Here is an 18007-nt window from a genome sequence, read left to right on the forward strand (position 1 = left end):
CACCCCCGTTCTCTCTTCTCCTGCAGGTTTGACATCTACAGGAAGGTGCCCAAGGACCTGACGCAGCCCACGTACACCGGGGCCATCAGTGAGTAGCCACCTTCGCCCAGCCCCTTGCCCGCCCTCCCTGCCGCAGGGCCTCCCTGCGAGGAAAAGAGGGACGACCCGAGTGAGGGAAGACGCGATGGGCAGGTGTCCTGGGCATCTCGCCACGCCCTTCGTGGATTTTTCCATCTGACTCTTTCCTCCCTGTAACCCTGCAAATGTATGTGCCTTGTCTGTTTCTAGAAGGATACACGGGAAATCTTCAACAGGGACAGGAGACCGGGGCTCGGGAGAGGGAGACTGACTTTTCTCGTCATACCTTTGGAGCTCTTTGAGTTTCTGACCTGAGCATGTGTTTATCCATGACAGCAATAAAAATCTCACCTGGATTTTGTTTTCTAAATACCATGCTCCAAAAAGGAGCCAGAGCTCCTTGGAGAAATGACTGATTTGAGGGCTGGGGCAATGAAAGTACAAGATGACCTGGAACACCTTGTGCCAGAAAGCAAAGAAGTGGCCTAAAAATAATCATAAAGGATGAGGGCATTTCAGCAGGGCACAGGGGCCAACCTGCAATAGTTCCGATGGCCGAAGCTGGAACAGTTCTGAATAGCAAAATAAATAATGACGTTATTGGTTTGGAACCCAAAGAACTAAGAAAAAAGTCCACGACTCCGTACTGATATAAATAATTGGGGGGAGAAGGGACAAATCTTCCCTACGGAAGAATTCCAAATAAATGATACGAGTCAGTTCCCAACCCCCCCCCCCGCCAGCAGGTGGCACGTGATTCCCCTTCTCCTCCAGTATGGGCTGGTCTTAGGGACCCACTTTCAAAGAGAGGATGGAAAGAGAAGAGAGTAATGTGGCTGTGGGGGAACCTGGAGATAGCCCCTTAGCTGAGTGGGGACGCTCACTACCATAACCCAGGCGTAAATCAGGTGGGCGTCACCTACCCCTAACGGGATGCCAGGAGGGGAACCTCACCTCGTTACTGGTGGGGTATCTGCCCCAAACCCGTAACCCAGCCGAATCATGACGAAACATCAGACCAACCCACAGTCGGGACATGCTACAGAATACCTGCCAGTGTTCTTCCAGAGTGGCCAGGGCTTACGCAACGACGTGGACAAGCCCCGAAGACATCATGTGGAGTGAAATAAGCCAGACACCAAGGGACAAATGTTCATGATCTCACTGTTATGAAATAATTAGAATAAGCAAACTCACTGAGTCAGAAACTGGCATATAGGTTACCAGGGGCCGGGGCAGGGGTAGGGAATGAGGCGCTCAAGCTTAAGTCGTACCGAGTTTCTGTTTGGTAATGGAAAAGTTTTCGTCATGGATGGTGGTAAGGGTAGCACAACACCCTGTGAATGTCATTAACAGCTCTGAATTTTATATTTGAATATGGTTGAAGAGGGGAATTTTAGGTTGTATATATCTTACTAGAATGAAATTTTTTAAAAAAATGACAAGGTCTTGAAAAGATGAGAAAATGGTTTCAGAGAGAAGTGACTTGTCCCGAGTTTCTCGGGTCACAAGAGGCGGAGCCAGGGCTCGTACTCGGGCGACCCTCACCACCCCCTCGTCCCTGTTCTGTCCACCACTTGGGATGGGAGAAGGACCCTCCTCTGTGACTGTCCCAGCCCTGCTGCCTGAGCAGGGCCCTGAGACTTGGCAGTCACACTGGAGGCCAGGCCATTCTCAGGTAGGCAGGTGACCTCAGGGATCCGCCCACCCCCAGGCCTGCTCCCCCCTCGAAGGGAAAGATGTTGAGGCTGAGGCTGTGACTTGAGCCAGGGGCAGGGGGCTCCACGGGGCAAGAAGCATTCACACAGGCTCTTGGGTGGAGCAGACCTGAGTTCTTTCTCCCCCTTAGCAGCTGTGTGACCTTGGGCAAGTCACATCACCTCTCTGAACCTCCGCTTCCTGATCCAGGGATCAAGTGAGGCCATTCCTGTCGAGTGTGGGGGCACATCCTCAGTCCATGGACGTTCCCTTGAGGAAAGGAGATTAAGGGGAGCATGGAGATGAATAGGGCCAATTTGATTAACTAGCTGATGAACCCCGTTTTACTAAGTAAGCCAAATGAGGCTTCATGCCCCATTCCTGCCACCAATTAACAGCTCAAACCTCTTTCTCTTCTCAGTCTCGCCGTCTCTCCCTTGGCAGTGTTGTTTAACTCTCAGGTGTGTTTCCTTCTAGACTCTTGTAACAAATATTCAAACTTTGATAGGCCTATATCAATGTTTTAAATACAAAAGGGAGATGAACCGTGCACCCCTTTGTGGGCTCCACTTTCCGGTTCGTCTGTCCCAGACTGGCAAAGGCCACACCACACGCTCCGTCACAGCTCTGTCATATTCCAGTTTCTGGCTGAGTCGTGGCTGAAGATTTTATTCTAGTAACATATACACAGCCTAAAATCTCCCCCTTTTAGCCACGTTCAAATAACCAGCCCCCGAGGGTGGACAGCGCCCGTTCTGGTTCTTTGGCCATTACCGCCTCCCTTGTGTGTGTGCTTTTGGGTCCTTGTCCCGCTATTTCTGTGAGGTCGATCTCCTAGGAGAGGAATGCCAGGTCAGAGGCTGTGTGCTTTTTAAAATGGCACAGGAACTGCCAAATGGCCCTCTGGGGACACTGTCCACTTTGCAGTCCCAACCACAGCGCCGAGATGGCGTACTTCCTTCTACCAGAGGAAAGGCGTGGGGTGAAGGAAGCCAGCCCTTAGCTACCATTTAGTGAACAAATATTTATGAGCCAGGTACTGGGACCGGGCTCCGAGCCGAGCGCTGGGAGCACATTGATGAATGGGCTTCGGTCTTTGTCCTTGAGGAGCCGCGCGGGTCAGGCAGACACACAAACACGCCGTTTCATTGCGTCATGATAAGTGCTATTAATAACTGAAGGAAAGGGCGAGGGCGTTGGAGACTCACAGATAGGGGTTTGAAGGTTGGCTTCTCCCCTTAAGCGGCTCTGTGACCTTAGACAAACTCCTTGACCTCTCTGAGCCTCAGGTCCTGAGTCCAGTCCTCCTTGTGCTTGCTGCTCTAGGTTTCCTACCAGCAGGCCTTCTCCCACCCCCAGTCTGGAGAGAGTTAGGACTTCCGGGCATGTTTCTAAGCCTGGGGCAAGGAATGCAGCTGGAAGACCTGGGCTGATCTGCCGTGTGGGACCTGAGTCAGTTTCAGAAGACGTCAGGGTCCGGAGAACCTTAGCATCTCGCCCGAACGTGGACTGAAAACCTTCATCGGGAAGTGAACTTGGCCCAGTGCTTAGGGCGTCCGTCTACCACATGGGAGGTCCGCGGTTCAAACCCCAGGCCTCCTTGACCCGTGTGGAGCTGGCCCATGCGCAGTGCTGATGCACGCAAGGAGTGCCGTGCCACGCAGGGGTGTCTCCCGTGTAGGGGAGCCCCACGCGCAAGGAGTGCACCCAGAAAGGAGAGCCGCCCAGCGCGAAGGAAAGTGCAGCCTGCCCAGGAATGGTGCCGCCCACATGGAGAGCTGACACAACAAGATGACGCAGCAAAAAGAAACACAGATTCCCATGCCGCTGATGACAACAGAAGCGGACAAAGAAGATGCAGCAAATATAGACACAGAGAACCGGGGTGGGGGCGGGGTAGGGGAGAGAAATAAAAATAAATTAATTAATTAAAAAAAAAGAAAGAAAACCTTCACCGAGCCTGCAGTGTCAGGAGGCCGATCTGCGGGAATCCTTTCCCACCTGCCTTCACGGCGTTCATTCATTCATTCGATCCACAGCTGTTTATTTTCTGCCGTACCTGAGCTGAGCCCTGTGCTGGACCCTGAAGGCGCGGCTCATGCTGAGGCATCGCCTCTGCCCTCCTAGGCTGGGGCTGAGGGTGCAGGAAGCAGACACAGTGGCGAGTGACGGGAGCTGTTGGACACTTGGGTTTGGGCAGAGCTTGGTCCACGCCTGGCACAGAGCGCACCGGTCTCAGGAGAGGCTTCCTGTCCCCATCCTTCCGTCTTCAGCCTGGATGGCGTTCGGGCTTTGGGGCGTGTCTGTAAGCACAGGCATGGGGTGCAGGTGGAGACCTGGTCTGCGTCCGCGGTCACCTGCAAAGTGCCTCCGTATTTTTGTCTTTTCAATTTTTTATTTAGGAGGCACCAGGTATTGAACCCAGGACCTCATACATGGGAAGCAGCGCTCAGCCGAGTTAGGCCAACTCCCTAATGCCTCCTTATTTTGTATCTGCTCATTGTTACGGTCCCCAGGGGAGTGTTGGGTGTGGGGCTGGTGAGAATGATTCTGCATTTTGGGGCTTATATGATCCTGTTTAGAAAAGGTGCACGATTCCAGGTGAGGGATGGCCTTCCCTGCTCGGTGGGATGCCAGGGGTCTGGTAACTGCAGTTTGTAGGTGAAAAGAGAGGGGAAGGACGTGAGCCAGGAAGCTTGGATTCATGACTCATGTTCTCCAGTGGATTTGTTCAGCAGCTGGAATTAAGGACCATGTCATTAAAAACAAACAAAAAACCCCAGTATCGTGGCCACTGCATAGGAACTCAGGTGGAGCACACTCAGACTAAGATTGCAGAGTGAGAAAAGCATAGTTGAAAAAGATGTGTACCACCCGAGATACCACCTGACACCCACTAGCATGACTTTAATTTAAAAGAAAAAAAAGGAAAGTAAGTGCCGGTGAGGATGCAGAGGAATTGGAACCCTCGTGTATTGCTGGTGGGAATGTAAAATGGTACAGCGGCTGTGGAGAACAGGTTGGCAGCTCTTCAGCAAGTCAAACATGGATTCACCAGGCGACCCCACCATCCCACCGCTGCATGGGTACCCAGGAGAACTGGCACGATCTGTCCACCTGGCAGCTTGTCCGTGAATCTTCACAACAGCCTTATCGACAAGGGTTGAAAGGTGCAAGCCACCGCGAGTTTATTGAAAAAAGAACTGTCCAGAACAGAGGCAATCCAGAGACAGAAAGCAGATTAGAGGTTACGAGAGCCGAGTGGGGAGTGATTGTTTAATGGGTGTGGTGTGATTTTACGAGGTGGTGAAGACGTTTTACAACTAGGGAGCGCTGGTAGTTGCGGTGAAGATGTTTTACAACTAGAGAGCGCTGGTAGTTGAACAACACTGTGAGTACACGAAGTGCCCGTAGATTGTAGGTCTTAAAGTATATATGTGAATTTCACTTCAAGTTTTTAAAAACCGTTTTCTCGATGATGATCGACCAGCCCCATCTCTCAAGGAAGGAGTGTCTGCACTTGCAAGCAACACAATTCCGCTCCTCTGCCCCGTGCTGTCTCCAGCCCCTCTCAGCCCGAAGCAGTCAGAGTGGACAGCGTCCCCAGCCCCACAGGACTGAGGAACGAACGAAAATGAGGGAGGAGAGTCACTCCCGACCAGAGGACATGCATTGTTATTGCAGTTGTTGTTTTGTGTTAACTGGGCGACGTGTGACATTGATAAAAAATAAATCAATTTTAAAAACTGTTTTTTAGCAGGGCGTGCGCGGTGTTGCATCCGTGTAAGGTTACGGCATTCACACCTGTGAGCGTCTCTGCCCGTGGCGTCGGGGCAGGGGCCTGGGTCAGGAGCGGGGCAGAGGCCTGCACAGTGGCCCTTCTGGCACGGCTTGATTTCTGTTTTTTGTTTTTGTTTCTGTTTGTTTTTAGGAGGTACCAGGGATTGACCCCAGGACCTCGTACATGGGAAGCAGGTGCTCAGCCACCCCTTCCTTTGCTTTTTAGAATCGTAAGCCTGTCTTTCCTATTCCCAAAATAAGGAAGTAAATGAAACCCATCAGCGCTGCCCCTTACAGCCTTTGCCGTGCCTAGAGGCGTCTGTGCTTGTGGAGAGGTGCCGAGGGCTCGGGGGGTGCCGACCCTCCACCGGGAGTCTGAGCCGTGCGGGCTCCTCTGCTTGGGCACGGGCTGTGGACACACGGGCTCCCGTCCCGCCCTCCTCCACCCAGCGCGGCTGGCCCCGGGGCAGCCTCTTCCTCATGCCCCCGTCGGGGCTGATGGGCATGGAAGGCGACAGGGTGTCCCCTAACGAGCCCATGACGGAGCGCCTGGTAGACGCCCAGCAGACCCTTAGCCTCTCCTTCCTTCACTCAAAATGCAAGTTTGGTTGTTTGCTGCAAGATGGATGGACAGGCGAACAGATAGATAACAGATTGATGCTAGATGTGTAGATATATGTTAGCTAGACTGATAGACTGAGAGACACACGGACAAACAGATAAATAAATAAATTGGCTTCAGCATCCACAGTTACAGGTACAGGCTGTTGCGAATGTCTAGTCACCGAATGGGACTGGGAACTCTTTTTTTTTTCTTTGCTAGAAACTCAGGTCAATCACTTCGTCAAATCACCATCCCCCAAACCACCAAACTCTCCAACAACCCCTGAGGAAAGTCCTAATAATATGCTAATGCATGAATGATTATTATCTACCAGACATTACTTTAAGCCCAATACCTGTGTTATTTAAATCATCACAGCGAACCTATGAGGCAGGTAATTGTTGCCATTTTACAGATAAAGGCAGTGAGGCACAGAGAGGGTAGGTAACTTACCCAGGTCACACAGCAGGTGAGTGGTGGCGCCCCAGTATGGCCCCAGAGCCTGTGCCCTTGGCCGCTGCATGCCTCTGTGATGGACCCCCAGGAGGCATGTCCAGTCCTCATTTTGTACATTGGGGGCTACCTCCTTGCCTTACAAGGGTACAGATTAGTGCCTCCGTGTGTCCAGCCCTGGGCCAGGTCCTGGAACTATGGCATTTTAGCCTTTCAGTCTTATCAGACTAGTGGGAACCACAGATAACCAATAGAATGTGGGAACAGGCAGCAGTGACCAGCTCCACTTCGGGGAGAGGCAGCTTTCCACCAGAAGGGACACTCGAGTTGGACCTCAGTCTGGAGGAAGAGTAGGAGTTCACCAAGCAGAGAGGATGGCCAGGGCGGCCTTCCAGGCAGGAAACCACAGAAGCAAAGGAACAGAAACGAGGCGTGCTTGGGAAGAAGGATGTGCCGGGGGTCGGGAATTAGGGCAGAATGTCGAGAGATGGACTGAGAGCCGAGTCCGGGGCCGCCCTCGGGGCTGCTTGTTGCGTTCTGCCCGAGGAGTTGGGACTTGGTTCTGTGGCAGGGGGAGCAGGGATCTTGGGCCAGAGGTCACGCACTCAGGTGTCTTCAGGGGCCCGTGGGTGAGATTGGCAGGAGGGACGCGGACCGACTTCGCTCTTCTCACGTTTTCTGTATTTCAAGCATGCAGGCCCATTTTGCACTTCCTCGAAACTCATTTTACCATTGAGACATGAGCATAGTGTGATGGTACCAAGAAGGAGACGATCAACAGCCACGGACACTCTTCCTCAGCCTCGGAATTAGGGAGGCAGGAGGGAGTGGTGAGGCCTGTGGCAAACTGATGAGCCCGAGCCCCACGAGGTTTCAGAGAGGCCCCCAAGTCGGGGCTCTCGTGTGAAAACTCCAGACGGTTTAAAGTTGACTTCACGTTTTAAAAAAATTTATCACTCAAGCCAGATGGAACCCATTTGTGGGTCACCGATTTGTGACTTTTTAGTTTTCACTGAGGCTCTGCTTTCAAGAGCTCTCGGGGAAGAAAGCTGGGCTGGCCCTGGGACCCAAGGAAGTCGTGGGGAGCAGGAGGTCAGGGAGTAGCAAAGGCGGCCTGCCTTTTGGGGGGCAGGGGTGCTTCCTATTGAGACCAAGAGCAGGAAGGGGCTTTGGAGGACCCCTGCGCCCAGCGACCTGGTGGCTTCTTCCTTCTCCCTCGAAGCAGCTTTTCTCCAAGGTGGGAAAGAGGGGAGGCAGGGGACTGCCGTCGGCTCCCCTCCCCCTGACTGTGCGTGTCTCTCTCTTCTTCCTTCCAGTCTCCATCTGCTGCTGCCTCTTCATCCTCTTCCTCTTCCTCTCGGAACTCACCGGATTCATAACGACAGAAGTGTAAGTCAGGCCCCCCGATGGGACTTACAGGGACTTTGTGGGACTCCCGACGAGAGGGGAGGGGAGAGACACCTCCGAACCCTCCAACTTCTGTTTCCAAGCCTGCAACATCAGTTGCTCTTCTGTTTCTTAAAGGGGCTTCTCCCTGCCATGTATCTCATTCATTTTATCTTTTATGTTTTTAAAAGATATATAGATTACACAAAATGTTATACAAAGAAATAGAAGGGATTCCTGTCTGCCCCATCTTAAAAGGGCTTTAACAGCAGAGCAAAAGTGAATGTCGCTTGGCGAACGCTGAAAAGAAAATCGGGGTTCAGTTCTTGGTGGGAGCCAGAGGAGCCTCCTAGATTCCCAGATGAACAGAAAGAATTTGCTCAACTTTGCCATTCCTTTGTTTGGCCAGTGGGCTTTTTTTTCTCTCTCTTCTGAATCACCGCCAGGGTCATTTGATGTTCAAGCTAGGAGAGTTCAGAGAAACGGGTTCGGGGGGCTCCGGCCGGGGGCGAGGCGGCTGACGTCAGAGCCGGGCCCCTCGCTCGGCGGCGCACGCTCCGCAGGCCCACGCTCGGTTCGGCAGCCCTGCGGGCTTCCTGGCAGCGCCTGACGCAGACCGATCCCTTCCCTGGTTCCTAGAATTATTTGTTGTCCGGATAGCATAGTAAATGTTCACGGGATGTGTAGAACGGGGCATGCCTTTGGAATGATTCAGTCCGGCCCTGTCTGCCACCCCTGCAGAGAGGGCCTCAGAGCTACGAGCTTCCAGCCCGTGGCCCCGGCTTGAGGCCTCAGAGCCTCTTCATTTCTCTGTTTACGACTCCGAAAGTCGTCGTGGGGATGGGCCCTGGCCGCTCCTCCGTTCAGTGCTGGAATCTTCTTTTGCACTCATGGAATTTCTTAGTTTCCTTTGCCTCCCTCTCAGCCACAAGACAATGGGAAGTGGAAAACATAGCTCCTTAACCCAAAGTGCCCCTTGCTGCTCTACGAGCATTACCTTTTAATCCTCAAACAGCCCAGGGAGGCAGCTGCCCCCTCTCTGCAGATGGGGAAACTGAGGCTCAGGCGAGGGGACTCACCCACAGTCACCCAGTGAGGAGGTAGTGCCCAGCCCACCCCCCTCCTGAGCCACATTTCTGGATGCAGCATCCAACCCCCTGCAGGTGTGGCCTTCCCTCTGTCCCTCTGATCCTACTTTTAAAAAAGAAACAGAACTGATGGCACCAGATCCCAGGTGGCCGCATAGAGTGGTGGGGAGACTCCTAGACAAGGCATCAGAAGACTCAGAGTTAAGTCTCTGCTTAACTCCTGCTTTGCTGTGTGACCCTGGACAAGTTGCCAAACCTCTCTGGGTCTCAGTATTGCTGGCCAAGTGAGGGAGGGTAGACCAGAGTCAGTGGTTCCTTCCAGCTCGCTAGGGTGTCTTTATTTCTTCCCAAGACACAACCTTCCTGACTGCACAGAGATCAAAGAAGGGGCTTTGTGTTCCCACTTAGCCCTAATAAGGGTTAACCTTGTCAGAATCAGGCGTCTTCCCTGCTGGGTACATTTGAGCAACTGACGTCTCAGGGATCACCCCATCGTGGATTACAGCTGGAAACGGAGAGAGGGAGAGCAGCAAGGGGTGGAGGCCTGCTGGCATCACGAAGCACCCGCACTGTGCCAGGCACACCCCTGCTCCTCCAGTCTACACCCCATCCCTGCGCAGGCCTGTCACATCTGAGCCATGTGTGATAGCCTGAACCCTGACCGCTTCCCAGGCTTGACGTGGGAGATGTTACATGGTCTAGTCAGGGGCACTGGCGAGTGCAAAGGCCCTGGGGCAGGAATCGACTGGTGTGTGTGAGGAACGAGAGCAGGCTCCTGTGCTGGAGCACAGTGAGCATGTGGGAGAGAAGAGAAGTGGAGCAGGGGAACCACGGCGGGCAGGCCTTGTACACTGCCGGGTGGTGAGCAGCTCCGGTGTGAGATCCCAGGAGGCGGGCGCCAGGTCTTCCTTACTATCTCAGAGTTGCTGAAAATGCTGGTGGGGACACAGCCGGCCAACAAAGCTGGACTCCATCAATTAGGGGTAAGTGCTTTGAAGAAAAACACAAAGCAGGGTAGGAGATTAGGAATAAAGGGGCTGAAGGCAAGTGATATTTAGAGAGGATTAAACAAGGTTATTTACCTGAACAGCACTTAACCAAGTGCCTGATAGATTTCAGTATGAGTGCACCAGTTGATTCATCTCTTCCTGCCTTTAGTCATTTGATATTTATTCCCCATCTAACTCTAAAAAGGTTTCAAGGCCACCCAGCCCTTGGAATTGAGGTGTTCCCTGAAAGTTCTTTCCCTCTCTCTTTCCCCTGCCTTGGAGCTAAGAACGGGCCTCTCTTGCCTCCTGGTCCCGCTGTGAGGGGCAGCTTGTTAAGCTCGGGCAGTAGTGCGGTCGAGAGCTGAGGTCCTGGGCCGCAGGAGAGGTAAGCTTTGACGTCAGCGCTTGAGGCTTGAGCAGGTGGGGCCCAACCTGCCGGGTGCCCGAGAGTGCCGGCCACGGGCCCTTCAAGCAAGCCTGGACAGCTCGTCCCGTTTACCAAGGGCAGGGCTGACTTCTTTCCGAAGAACACCATGTCTTTCTCCGGGATGTACTCTTCTGTGCTCCTGGCCATGTCCTGGACACCCTGATCCTGCAAAGTCCCTGGAGAGCAGGGAATGGGGAGGCGGGGATAAAAACCGCAGAGGGAGCAGATGTGGCTCAAGCCATGGCGTGCCCGCCTCCTGCATGGGAGGTCCGGTGCCTCCTAAACACAGAAACAGACTGCAAGCGAATGAATGAAACGGTGTGGCTCAGTGGTTGAGCGCCAGCTTCCCACATTCAAGGTCCCGGGTTCCATCCCTGGTCCCCGGTACCTGAAAAAAAAAGAAGCCATAGAGGTGCGTTTGTCTGGTGTCTGTCTGGCCTTGTGCTAAGCCCGTCTCACTCCTCTTCAGTGTGAGTTGCTGGAGAGAGGGAGGATGGTGAGGAGAAGGAGAAACCTGTGTGGAGCCCCCTGCAGCCCGAGGCTCCAGCTGTAAAGAAGGCTGTAACCCCTGCTGCCTCACTACCTGCTTGCCATGGCGCGGGGACTGCTGCAAGGGAGCCTGCAGGGATGAGGCTCCCGAGAGCCCCGAGGGCTTCCCAGGAAAATCCAGAGGAGAAAGGATGGCCCCTTTGGGGTCTTCCCTTTCCAGAAGCTTCTCTGGCCCCCCGGGAAGCACTGCAGCTTTGTGCAGAGCCCGAGGTCACAGTCTCTCCCATTTTCTGGGCGGCCGGCCCTCCTTGGCGGTTTTGTGACCACAGCGGGTCAGCCCCCCCAGGAGATTGTAATCCAAGGAAATGAGGTCACCGCTGGTTGAATCAACATCATTTCGACCCCAGCCTGTGGTTATCAGTGACATAAGACGCTTATTCTGTCCTGGTCCCCGTAGGGGAGGGTGGCATGTTTGTTTGGGCGGTTGGGTTGCAACCGGGCTTTGGACAGGCCGGTAATTATGCCTGGGGAAAGGGCCCCACAGGGCGCGCTGGACGCCCTGTTTCCCAGGGAGGCAGCCCCCTCCTCGGAAAACGTGGCCGCAGAACGTTCCAGCCTTTGAGTGCCCAGGCTCTGGATCCTCTTAATTATTATTAAGCTGAGTAGGATTTATGATGGTCAAAGGTAGTCCCTGGAACTCCCCACCAGTAACTTATAGTAATATACGGCTTACACGTTCCAGTTATGATTTACACGTGACCGCGTGCCAGCCGCCAAGGTTTGTGCTTTATCGTGACCATCTCGTCGAATCGTCACAGTAGTACCCGGGGGTCGATACTACTGTTAGCCCCACTTGACAGGTAGGGAAACTGAGGCACCGGAAGGCTAAAGCCACCTGAGTTTGGTAAGTGATGGAGCCAGCGTCAAACCCAGATCTGTCTGATGCTGAAGCCCAGACTCAGCCCCTCCTGTCCTGCCCAGAGCGTTTTGGCGGTCAAGGTGCACGGGAGCCACTGCCCACCCAGTGAGAACTTGAGAGTTCCCACTTTGAAGTGAGAAAACCATGTCCCTACCCCTGAAAGGGAAACCTTTGCTCCTGGAGTAGGTCCAGAGCAGGGAGGCCAGGGGCTTTGCGCAGAGAAGGAGCTGGAAATCCCGCCCAAGCCGGGGACTTCCCCCTCCCCGAGCCCTGGAGTGTGGTCCAGGCTGGGTGGAGCCACGGATGCGATGGCGGGAGTGGGGACGCGGCCATCAGCAGTGGGGGGGCCTTGGGGGCGTCCGAGCCTGGAGGGACAGGGTCAGGCTTATGCTCTAGGACCGTCACATCTCGTCAACCCGGATGCGGGGTGCAGCAACGAGGGCAATGTCTGCGGAAGTGGGGGGTGGGAGCAGGGCCGAGTGGCTATGAAGGGATTTCGTTGGGCACCCACCTGGTAGGAAATAGATGCGCTTACCTTGACCTGGCATCATCAGGATTGAAAATTCAAGGTCACCCCCCCTACAGCTTGTGAGCACCAGTCCTCTTCCCAGCCCTGGCTGTGGGCCTCGCTGCCGTGTAAGTTTCCACTGAGTCAAATCATTAAGCATGGAGGTCAGCGACTTTGGGCAGGAATCTGAACTATTCAAGTGCTCTTCTAAAAGCAAATAAAATTGTTTTCCGTGGATGTCATCGGCCTCACGCCTGGGCCTAGAATGTCAAGGCCCTCCGTTGCATTCCACGTCCGCTCCCCCCGCCCCTACCTCACCAGCGCCTTTCCTCCTCTCTCCCTACATGATCACCGCCCGCGGACCCCCACGCGCGACGCGCCCAGCGTCCCTGGCTGGAATGTGCCCCCCGCCCCGCCCCCCCGGGGCTCTCGCCTCCTGCTTCCTGGAAGACCTCAGGGTGCGCTCAGCGGTGCACTGCAGCCCGCTCAGGTTGGCTCCCTCCTCTGTACCAGTGTGGGGCGGTCACCCCGCCCTGCCAGCCCAGGGAGCTCTCGTCCCGGTGCGGGGGTCGGAAGCCGAGGCCCCCTGGAGTGCTGGAGGGAGGCATTGCAGGGCACAGGGGGAGTGGACCCGAGGGCCCCGTTCCCTGCTGGCACCTGGGCCGTGGGCGTGTGGGTGGGGGTACCTCGGAAGATGACCGAAAGGGGCAGTGAGCCCTGCATCCCATGTCGAGGGGGTGACATTTGCCCCTCAGGTTTTAATTGACTTCTGTCCCGTCCAGACAGTTCAATGCAATGGGAAGAATGTGGGCTTTGGGTGCAGGCGGGTGTGGGTTCAGATTCTGCCTCTGCCCCATCCCGGCCCAGCCCTTTCTCTTCCTCCGAGCCCAGCATCGTCCTGTGTGGAAAGAGAACGGCATCCCCCGTTAAACCTCCACCTGCTCTGAGTGTTCAATGAGATCATGCCACTGTCCATGCGCTCAGAACTGGGGTGTCTTCTTTGACTAGGAATTAGCAAGGCCAGCAGTTTGGGGGGCCTCTGAATATTCCAGGGGCTATGGAGTAACACATTTAACCCTCGTCCTGGAGCTGTGAGGTGGCTACGGCTACAGCCTTGTCTGTTACCCACCGAGTAAACACCGAGAGGAACTACAGGGGTGGTGGATGTTGACTGAGCGCTGCCTAAGGACCGTGCAGAGTGTTTCTCGTACTCATTCGATCTTCTCAGCAACCCCTGACATAGATGCTTCAATTGTCCCCATTTTACATCTGGGGAAGCTGAGGGTTACAGAGGCAAAGCTCCTTCCCCGAGGTCAACAAGCCAGTAGGTGGTGGAGGCAGGATTCGAACCCTGGCAGCTGGGGCTTTGCCCTGATGCCCTGTTTGTTTTCTTTACCAAGAAGGGCCCATGTGAAGCCCTGGAGAGAAAGGTAAGGCACAGCCCTGCCTCGGCAGCCCGCAGCTTTACCCACCAGTCCTCAAAGAGTTCCATGGAGCTGCTGGACTCCTTATCCCTTCTTTTTCCTTCCTCCTTTGCTTCTACTTTTTCTCTTTTTCAGGGACGTGTATCTATAATTACTTAGAGCAAAGTGCCCAGGTCTTAAGGGTAAGGCTTGGTGAAGGCCTTACCTTACGTTTACCTGTACCCACGGAACCATCCTCCACGTCAAGACGTCATGCATTTCCACGACCCCGGAAGGCTCCCCCGTGCCCCCTCCCAGGCAGGACCACCCACCCCCTGCTCTTCTGACATCGGTCACCGTGGATTGGTCTTGCCAATTTTCAGACTTCATAGAAAGCTTTCCCAGTTCTGCAGCAGAGCTTCTAAGTGGCAGAGGCAGGAGGGGAACATAGAGCAAGAGCCCCCCACACAGCAGTTAGTCTGCAGAAATGATTTTGCTCCCAGGTGGGCTGACTGCTGGCAGCCCGGCCACCAATCCACCCAGGCCCAGCCACCAGAGCCGGTTAGCCTTGGCGCGCCCTGCGGGGGGCGGCTGCGGGCCTGCGGGGCGCTGCTGGGGCGGGGCAGGAAGCCAGCAGCTGGAACATTTGCCTTGGACAGGACGGCGGCTGTGTTGACCTCATCGGGCGGCTCAGGTGATGGAGCCGTGTTTATCCCGCAGCCCAGGGGCCCTCCAGGAAGGCTCCCGGGAGCAGCCAGTTCTGCCCTTACATAACCAGAGCAGCCCAGGCCCCTGCAGGCCGGGGCACTTTCCCAGCCTCCCAGCACCTCCCGGCCCCTTTGGGGCTTCACGGGCGGGGAGAGGCCTCCTGGGGCCTAGAGGGTGAGCTCACCTTGGCACCACACCTGGGGCTCACCTGGCCCTCTGCCGAGGTCACCTCCAGAGGCTTGCCAGGGAGTGACATCATCCCATAATCCCCCTGAGCCGCCTGGCCAGGTGTCGCGGGTGGGAACGTGGAGAAGCTTGGAGGAAGCGTCTCAGCTGGGAGGAGAAGCTGGGGGCCCGCCCGCAGTGACGTTTCCTTAGTCACCCAGCAGCTCCGTTACTCAGGCACCCTCTGGAGTGTCGAATTCAGGCTGGGGTAGGAATTGGGTGCTGAAGGCTGTGCATTTGGCTGAGGAGAAATCGCTCCCCCTCGAGTGTAAAGCCCCGAGGGCTGTCTGCGCGCCTCCCGCCAGCTCGTCTGTTCTCCCTGCTCCCTGATCCAGGCCCCTGTCTCCCCTTCTCACCCGCTGGAGCCTCAGAGGGTCAGGACCCACCTCTTTTCCTCTCTTGACCCTGGATGCTGGGGAGGAAAGGGAGAGGAGCAGCAAGGGGCAATGGCAAGCCTGGGGTTCAAGCAGAAGCAGATGGGCTTGGGATTCCAGCTCTGCTGTGTGACCTTGGAGATGGAATTCAACCTCTCTGAACTTTGGCTTCCTTATTTTAAAATGGGGATCAGGACATTTACAGGAGTGTGTACAGCAGGCCTCCCAGTGAGGCCTTCTCTACATATTAATGGACAGGGCGTGTATCAATCTGAAGACTTAAGTCGGGTCCGTCATTGTCAACTCAGAATATCTTCCTGAGCCCCATAATGAAACAACCCCTCTGGTGTCTTTCTTGTACCAGCTGCACACTAGCTGCTAGGGGCGCAAAGATAGGGTCTTAGTAAAAATGAAATTCCTTTGCCCTGGTGGGACTCGTTCTTTCCCAAAGATAAGAGGCCATTTGCAAGGCTATCTTAGAGTCCACTTGGTTAGGGGCAGAAGTCCTTTATTTTACAACCTATGGGCAGGCCCCAGGGGCCTAAGAAATGTTTAAAATAACCACCGCCTGGAGCTCTGAGGCCCTGCCCCCTTCAGGCCTTTGGATCAGGCTCCCTCTCCCTGAGGGTGGCCTGGAACCCGGAAGTGGACCTCAGACACGGCCACCCAGTGCCTGCTCAGGGGCTCAGGGATGCCTGCGGACACCTCAAGCCCAGCACCTTTCCCTTTCCACCTATTCGCTCAATAGATGGTTCTAGAAAGAAGTGGGACTATCTTCCTGCAGACCGCCCTCCCCCCACCCTCAAGTCCTGCCTGTTCTACACACGTCCCAGCCTCCCGTCCGTCCCACCGCCCCACCACAGCCAGGCCAGGCTGCCTGTCTTCTCCGAGCCAGCCTCCCGCCGGGCCTCCCTGCAGCCCGGGGGCCCCTCCTGCCATCCCCTTCATGGCAGCCGGGAGGGGGCCCGTCCAAATGCAAGCCTGTCCTCAGCATTGGCTCGCAAGGCCTCGCCTGGTCCTGCCCCTTCTCATCACGCCCCGTGTGCCCCTTCGCCCTGCACCACAGCCACGCTGACCTTCATGCACTTCCCCAGTCCACCTGCGCCCTGCCCTCCTCCGGGCCTTTGCACGTGCTGCCGGAGGGTTCCCCCACCTCACCCCTCTTTGCCAGCCTGATGCCTGCTCAGCCTTCAGAGCTCAGCTCTCAGAGAAGTTCTCCCCTCTCCCCCTTTCCCCAAAGGTCCTCCGCCCGCCGTTAGTTCCTTTCGGGGCACCCTGCAGCTCTCCGCCAAATTGTTCATTGTAATTGGCGGTAACACATTTATGGAAGAGGTGAGTGATGTCCGCCGGGTTCCTGAGTCTGTGAGTCCCAGGAAGCCTGACAGGGATTGCATCTGGCTGGCTCCTCACTGTCTCCAGGCCTGGCAGATAACGGGCTCAAAAGGTATTTGCTGAGTGCATGTGTTCATTCATTCATTGTGAACCGGGCCCGACATTGTCCTGCTCCGTCCTCTGTTCCTGACAGCAAGGTGATGTGACTGCCTGTGGCGTCACCTGCCCCCAGACTATGGTTATTATGGTAGCGAGAAGAGTAGCTCCCCAAGATGTCCACGTCCCTGTCCCCAGAACCTTTGACTATGTTACCTTACAAGGCAAAGGGGACTCTACAGGTGTGATGAAAATCGAGCACACTGAGATGGGGAAATTATCTGGATTATCCGGATGGGCCTGATACAGCCTCGTGAGAGAGAGGCAGGAGGTCAGAGCGGAGAGGAGCTGCCACACTGCCGACCTTAAAGATGGAAGAAGGGGTCCCGGGCCAAGGAATGCAGGCGGCCTCTGGAAGCGGGGGAGGCAAGAAAACAGAGTCTGGGACCCCGAGAGACCCCATGAAGGGCAGTGCCCTGCAGGCCCATTTTAGACTTCCGACCTCTGGCATTAGAAGACCATAAAGTTTTGTTTTCAGCCATCACCCGTGCGGCAGTTGGTTACAGTGGCACGAGGGAACAAATGCAGGCATGCCCTCATGTCTCAGACCCGCCGTGCTCCCCCAGGACTCTGAGAGCTGGGGTAATAAGGATGACCGCACACAGCATCTCAGGCGAGGAAGGAGCTGACATTCGGAGGGTCAGGTCTGATACCTGGCAAGTCCCACATTCCTCCTTTGAGGGTTCGAATCACCCCATTAGCAGCAGGTGGTGTTAGCCCATGGAACAGATGGGGCTCCCAGGGGCAAAGGTACCTGCCCAAGTTCACATAGTTAGCGTCAGGGGAGGCTTTGAACTTGAATTCTTTCTGGCCCTTCCTCCCTCCCAGTGACCCCCATTGAAGGGCACGGTCGAGAAGGTGCCCTGCTCCCCGTCGTGTGACCGTGCACGGGCTTTGCCCAGACGGGGGTCTGGATTGCCTGAGCCGCGGTCACCGAGCAGAGCGGCCCCTGGCCATGCCCTGCAGCCGGGACCATGCCCCCGACTCAGCAGGAGCCCCTGTGCTTGTCTCTCCCTCAGCGTAAACGAGCTCTACGTCGATGACCCGGACAAGGACAGCGGGGGCAAAATCGACGTCACCCTCAACATCAGCTTACCCAATTTGCACTGCGAACGTGAGTATCCCAGCAGCCCCCTCCCCAGCCCGACACCTCCTTCCGACGGCTCTGCCGTGTGCAGAAACGAGCCGGGTCCCGGAGGAGGTGAGGGAGCAGGGCAAGCCAAGGGCCGCGCAGCAGGTGATTCTCTCCCAACCTGTTCAGGAGTGATAGAAGGAATTAGGCATGCCCTTGGAGGCTTTCTGGAATAATAATTTAAAAGAAAACAAAACAAGAAACTGCTAAGGGGGTAACCTCTGGAGAGTGCCGTGTTGGTGCAGGGAGCATGGGGGT

At 55.4% G+C, this 18007-nt stretch overlaps 1 protein-coding gene across 1 annotated transcript in view; it reads left to right on the forward strand.

Annotated features, from left to right (window-relative positions):
• Window positions 1-18007, forward strand: part of ERGIC1 (endoplasmic reticulum-golgi intermediate compartment 1) — a 111104-nt gene that overhangs the window by 55905 nt on the left and 37192 nt on the right. The window contains exons 2-4 of the mRNA XM_058282315.2: window positions 27-88; window positions 7930-8002; window positions 17637-17731. Coding sequence (XP_058138298.1) covers window positions 27-88; window positions 7930-8002; window positions 17637-17731 — 230 coding nt within the window. The remainder of the gene's footprint in view (window positions 1-26; window positions 89-7929; window positions 8003-17636; window positions 17732-18007) is intronic.

This window comes from Dasypus novemcinctus, chromosome 2, assembly GCF_030445035.2.
Source record: "Dasypus novemcinctus isolate mDasNov1 chromosome 2, mDasNov1.1.hap2, whole genome shotgun sequence".
In the NCBI taxonomy this organism is placed as follows: Eukaryota; Metazoa; Chordata; class Mammalia; order Cingulata; family Dasypodidae; genus Dasypus; species Dasypus novemcinctus.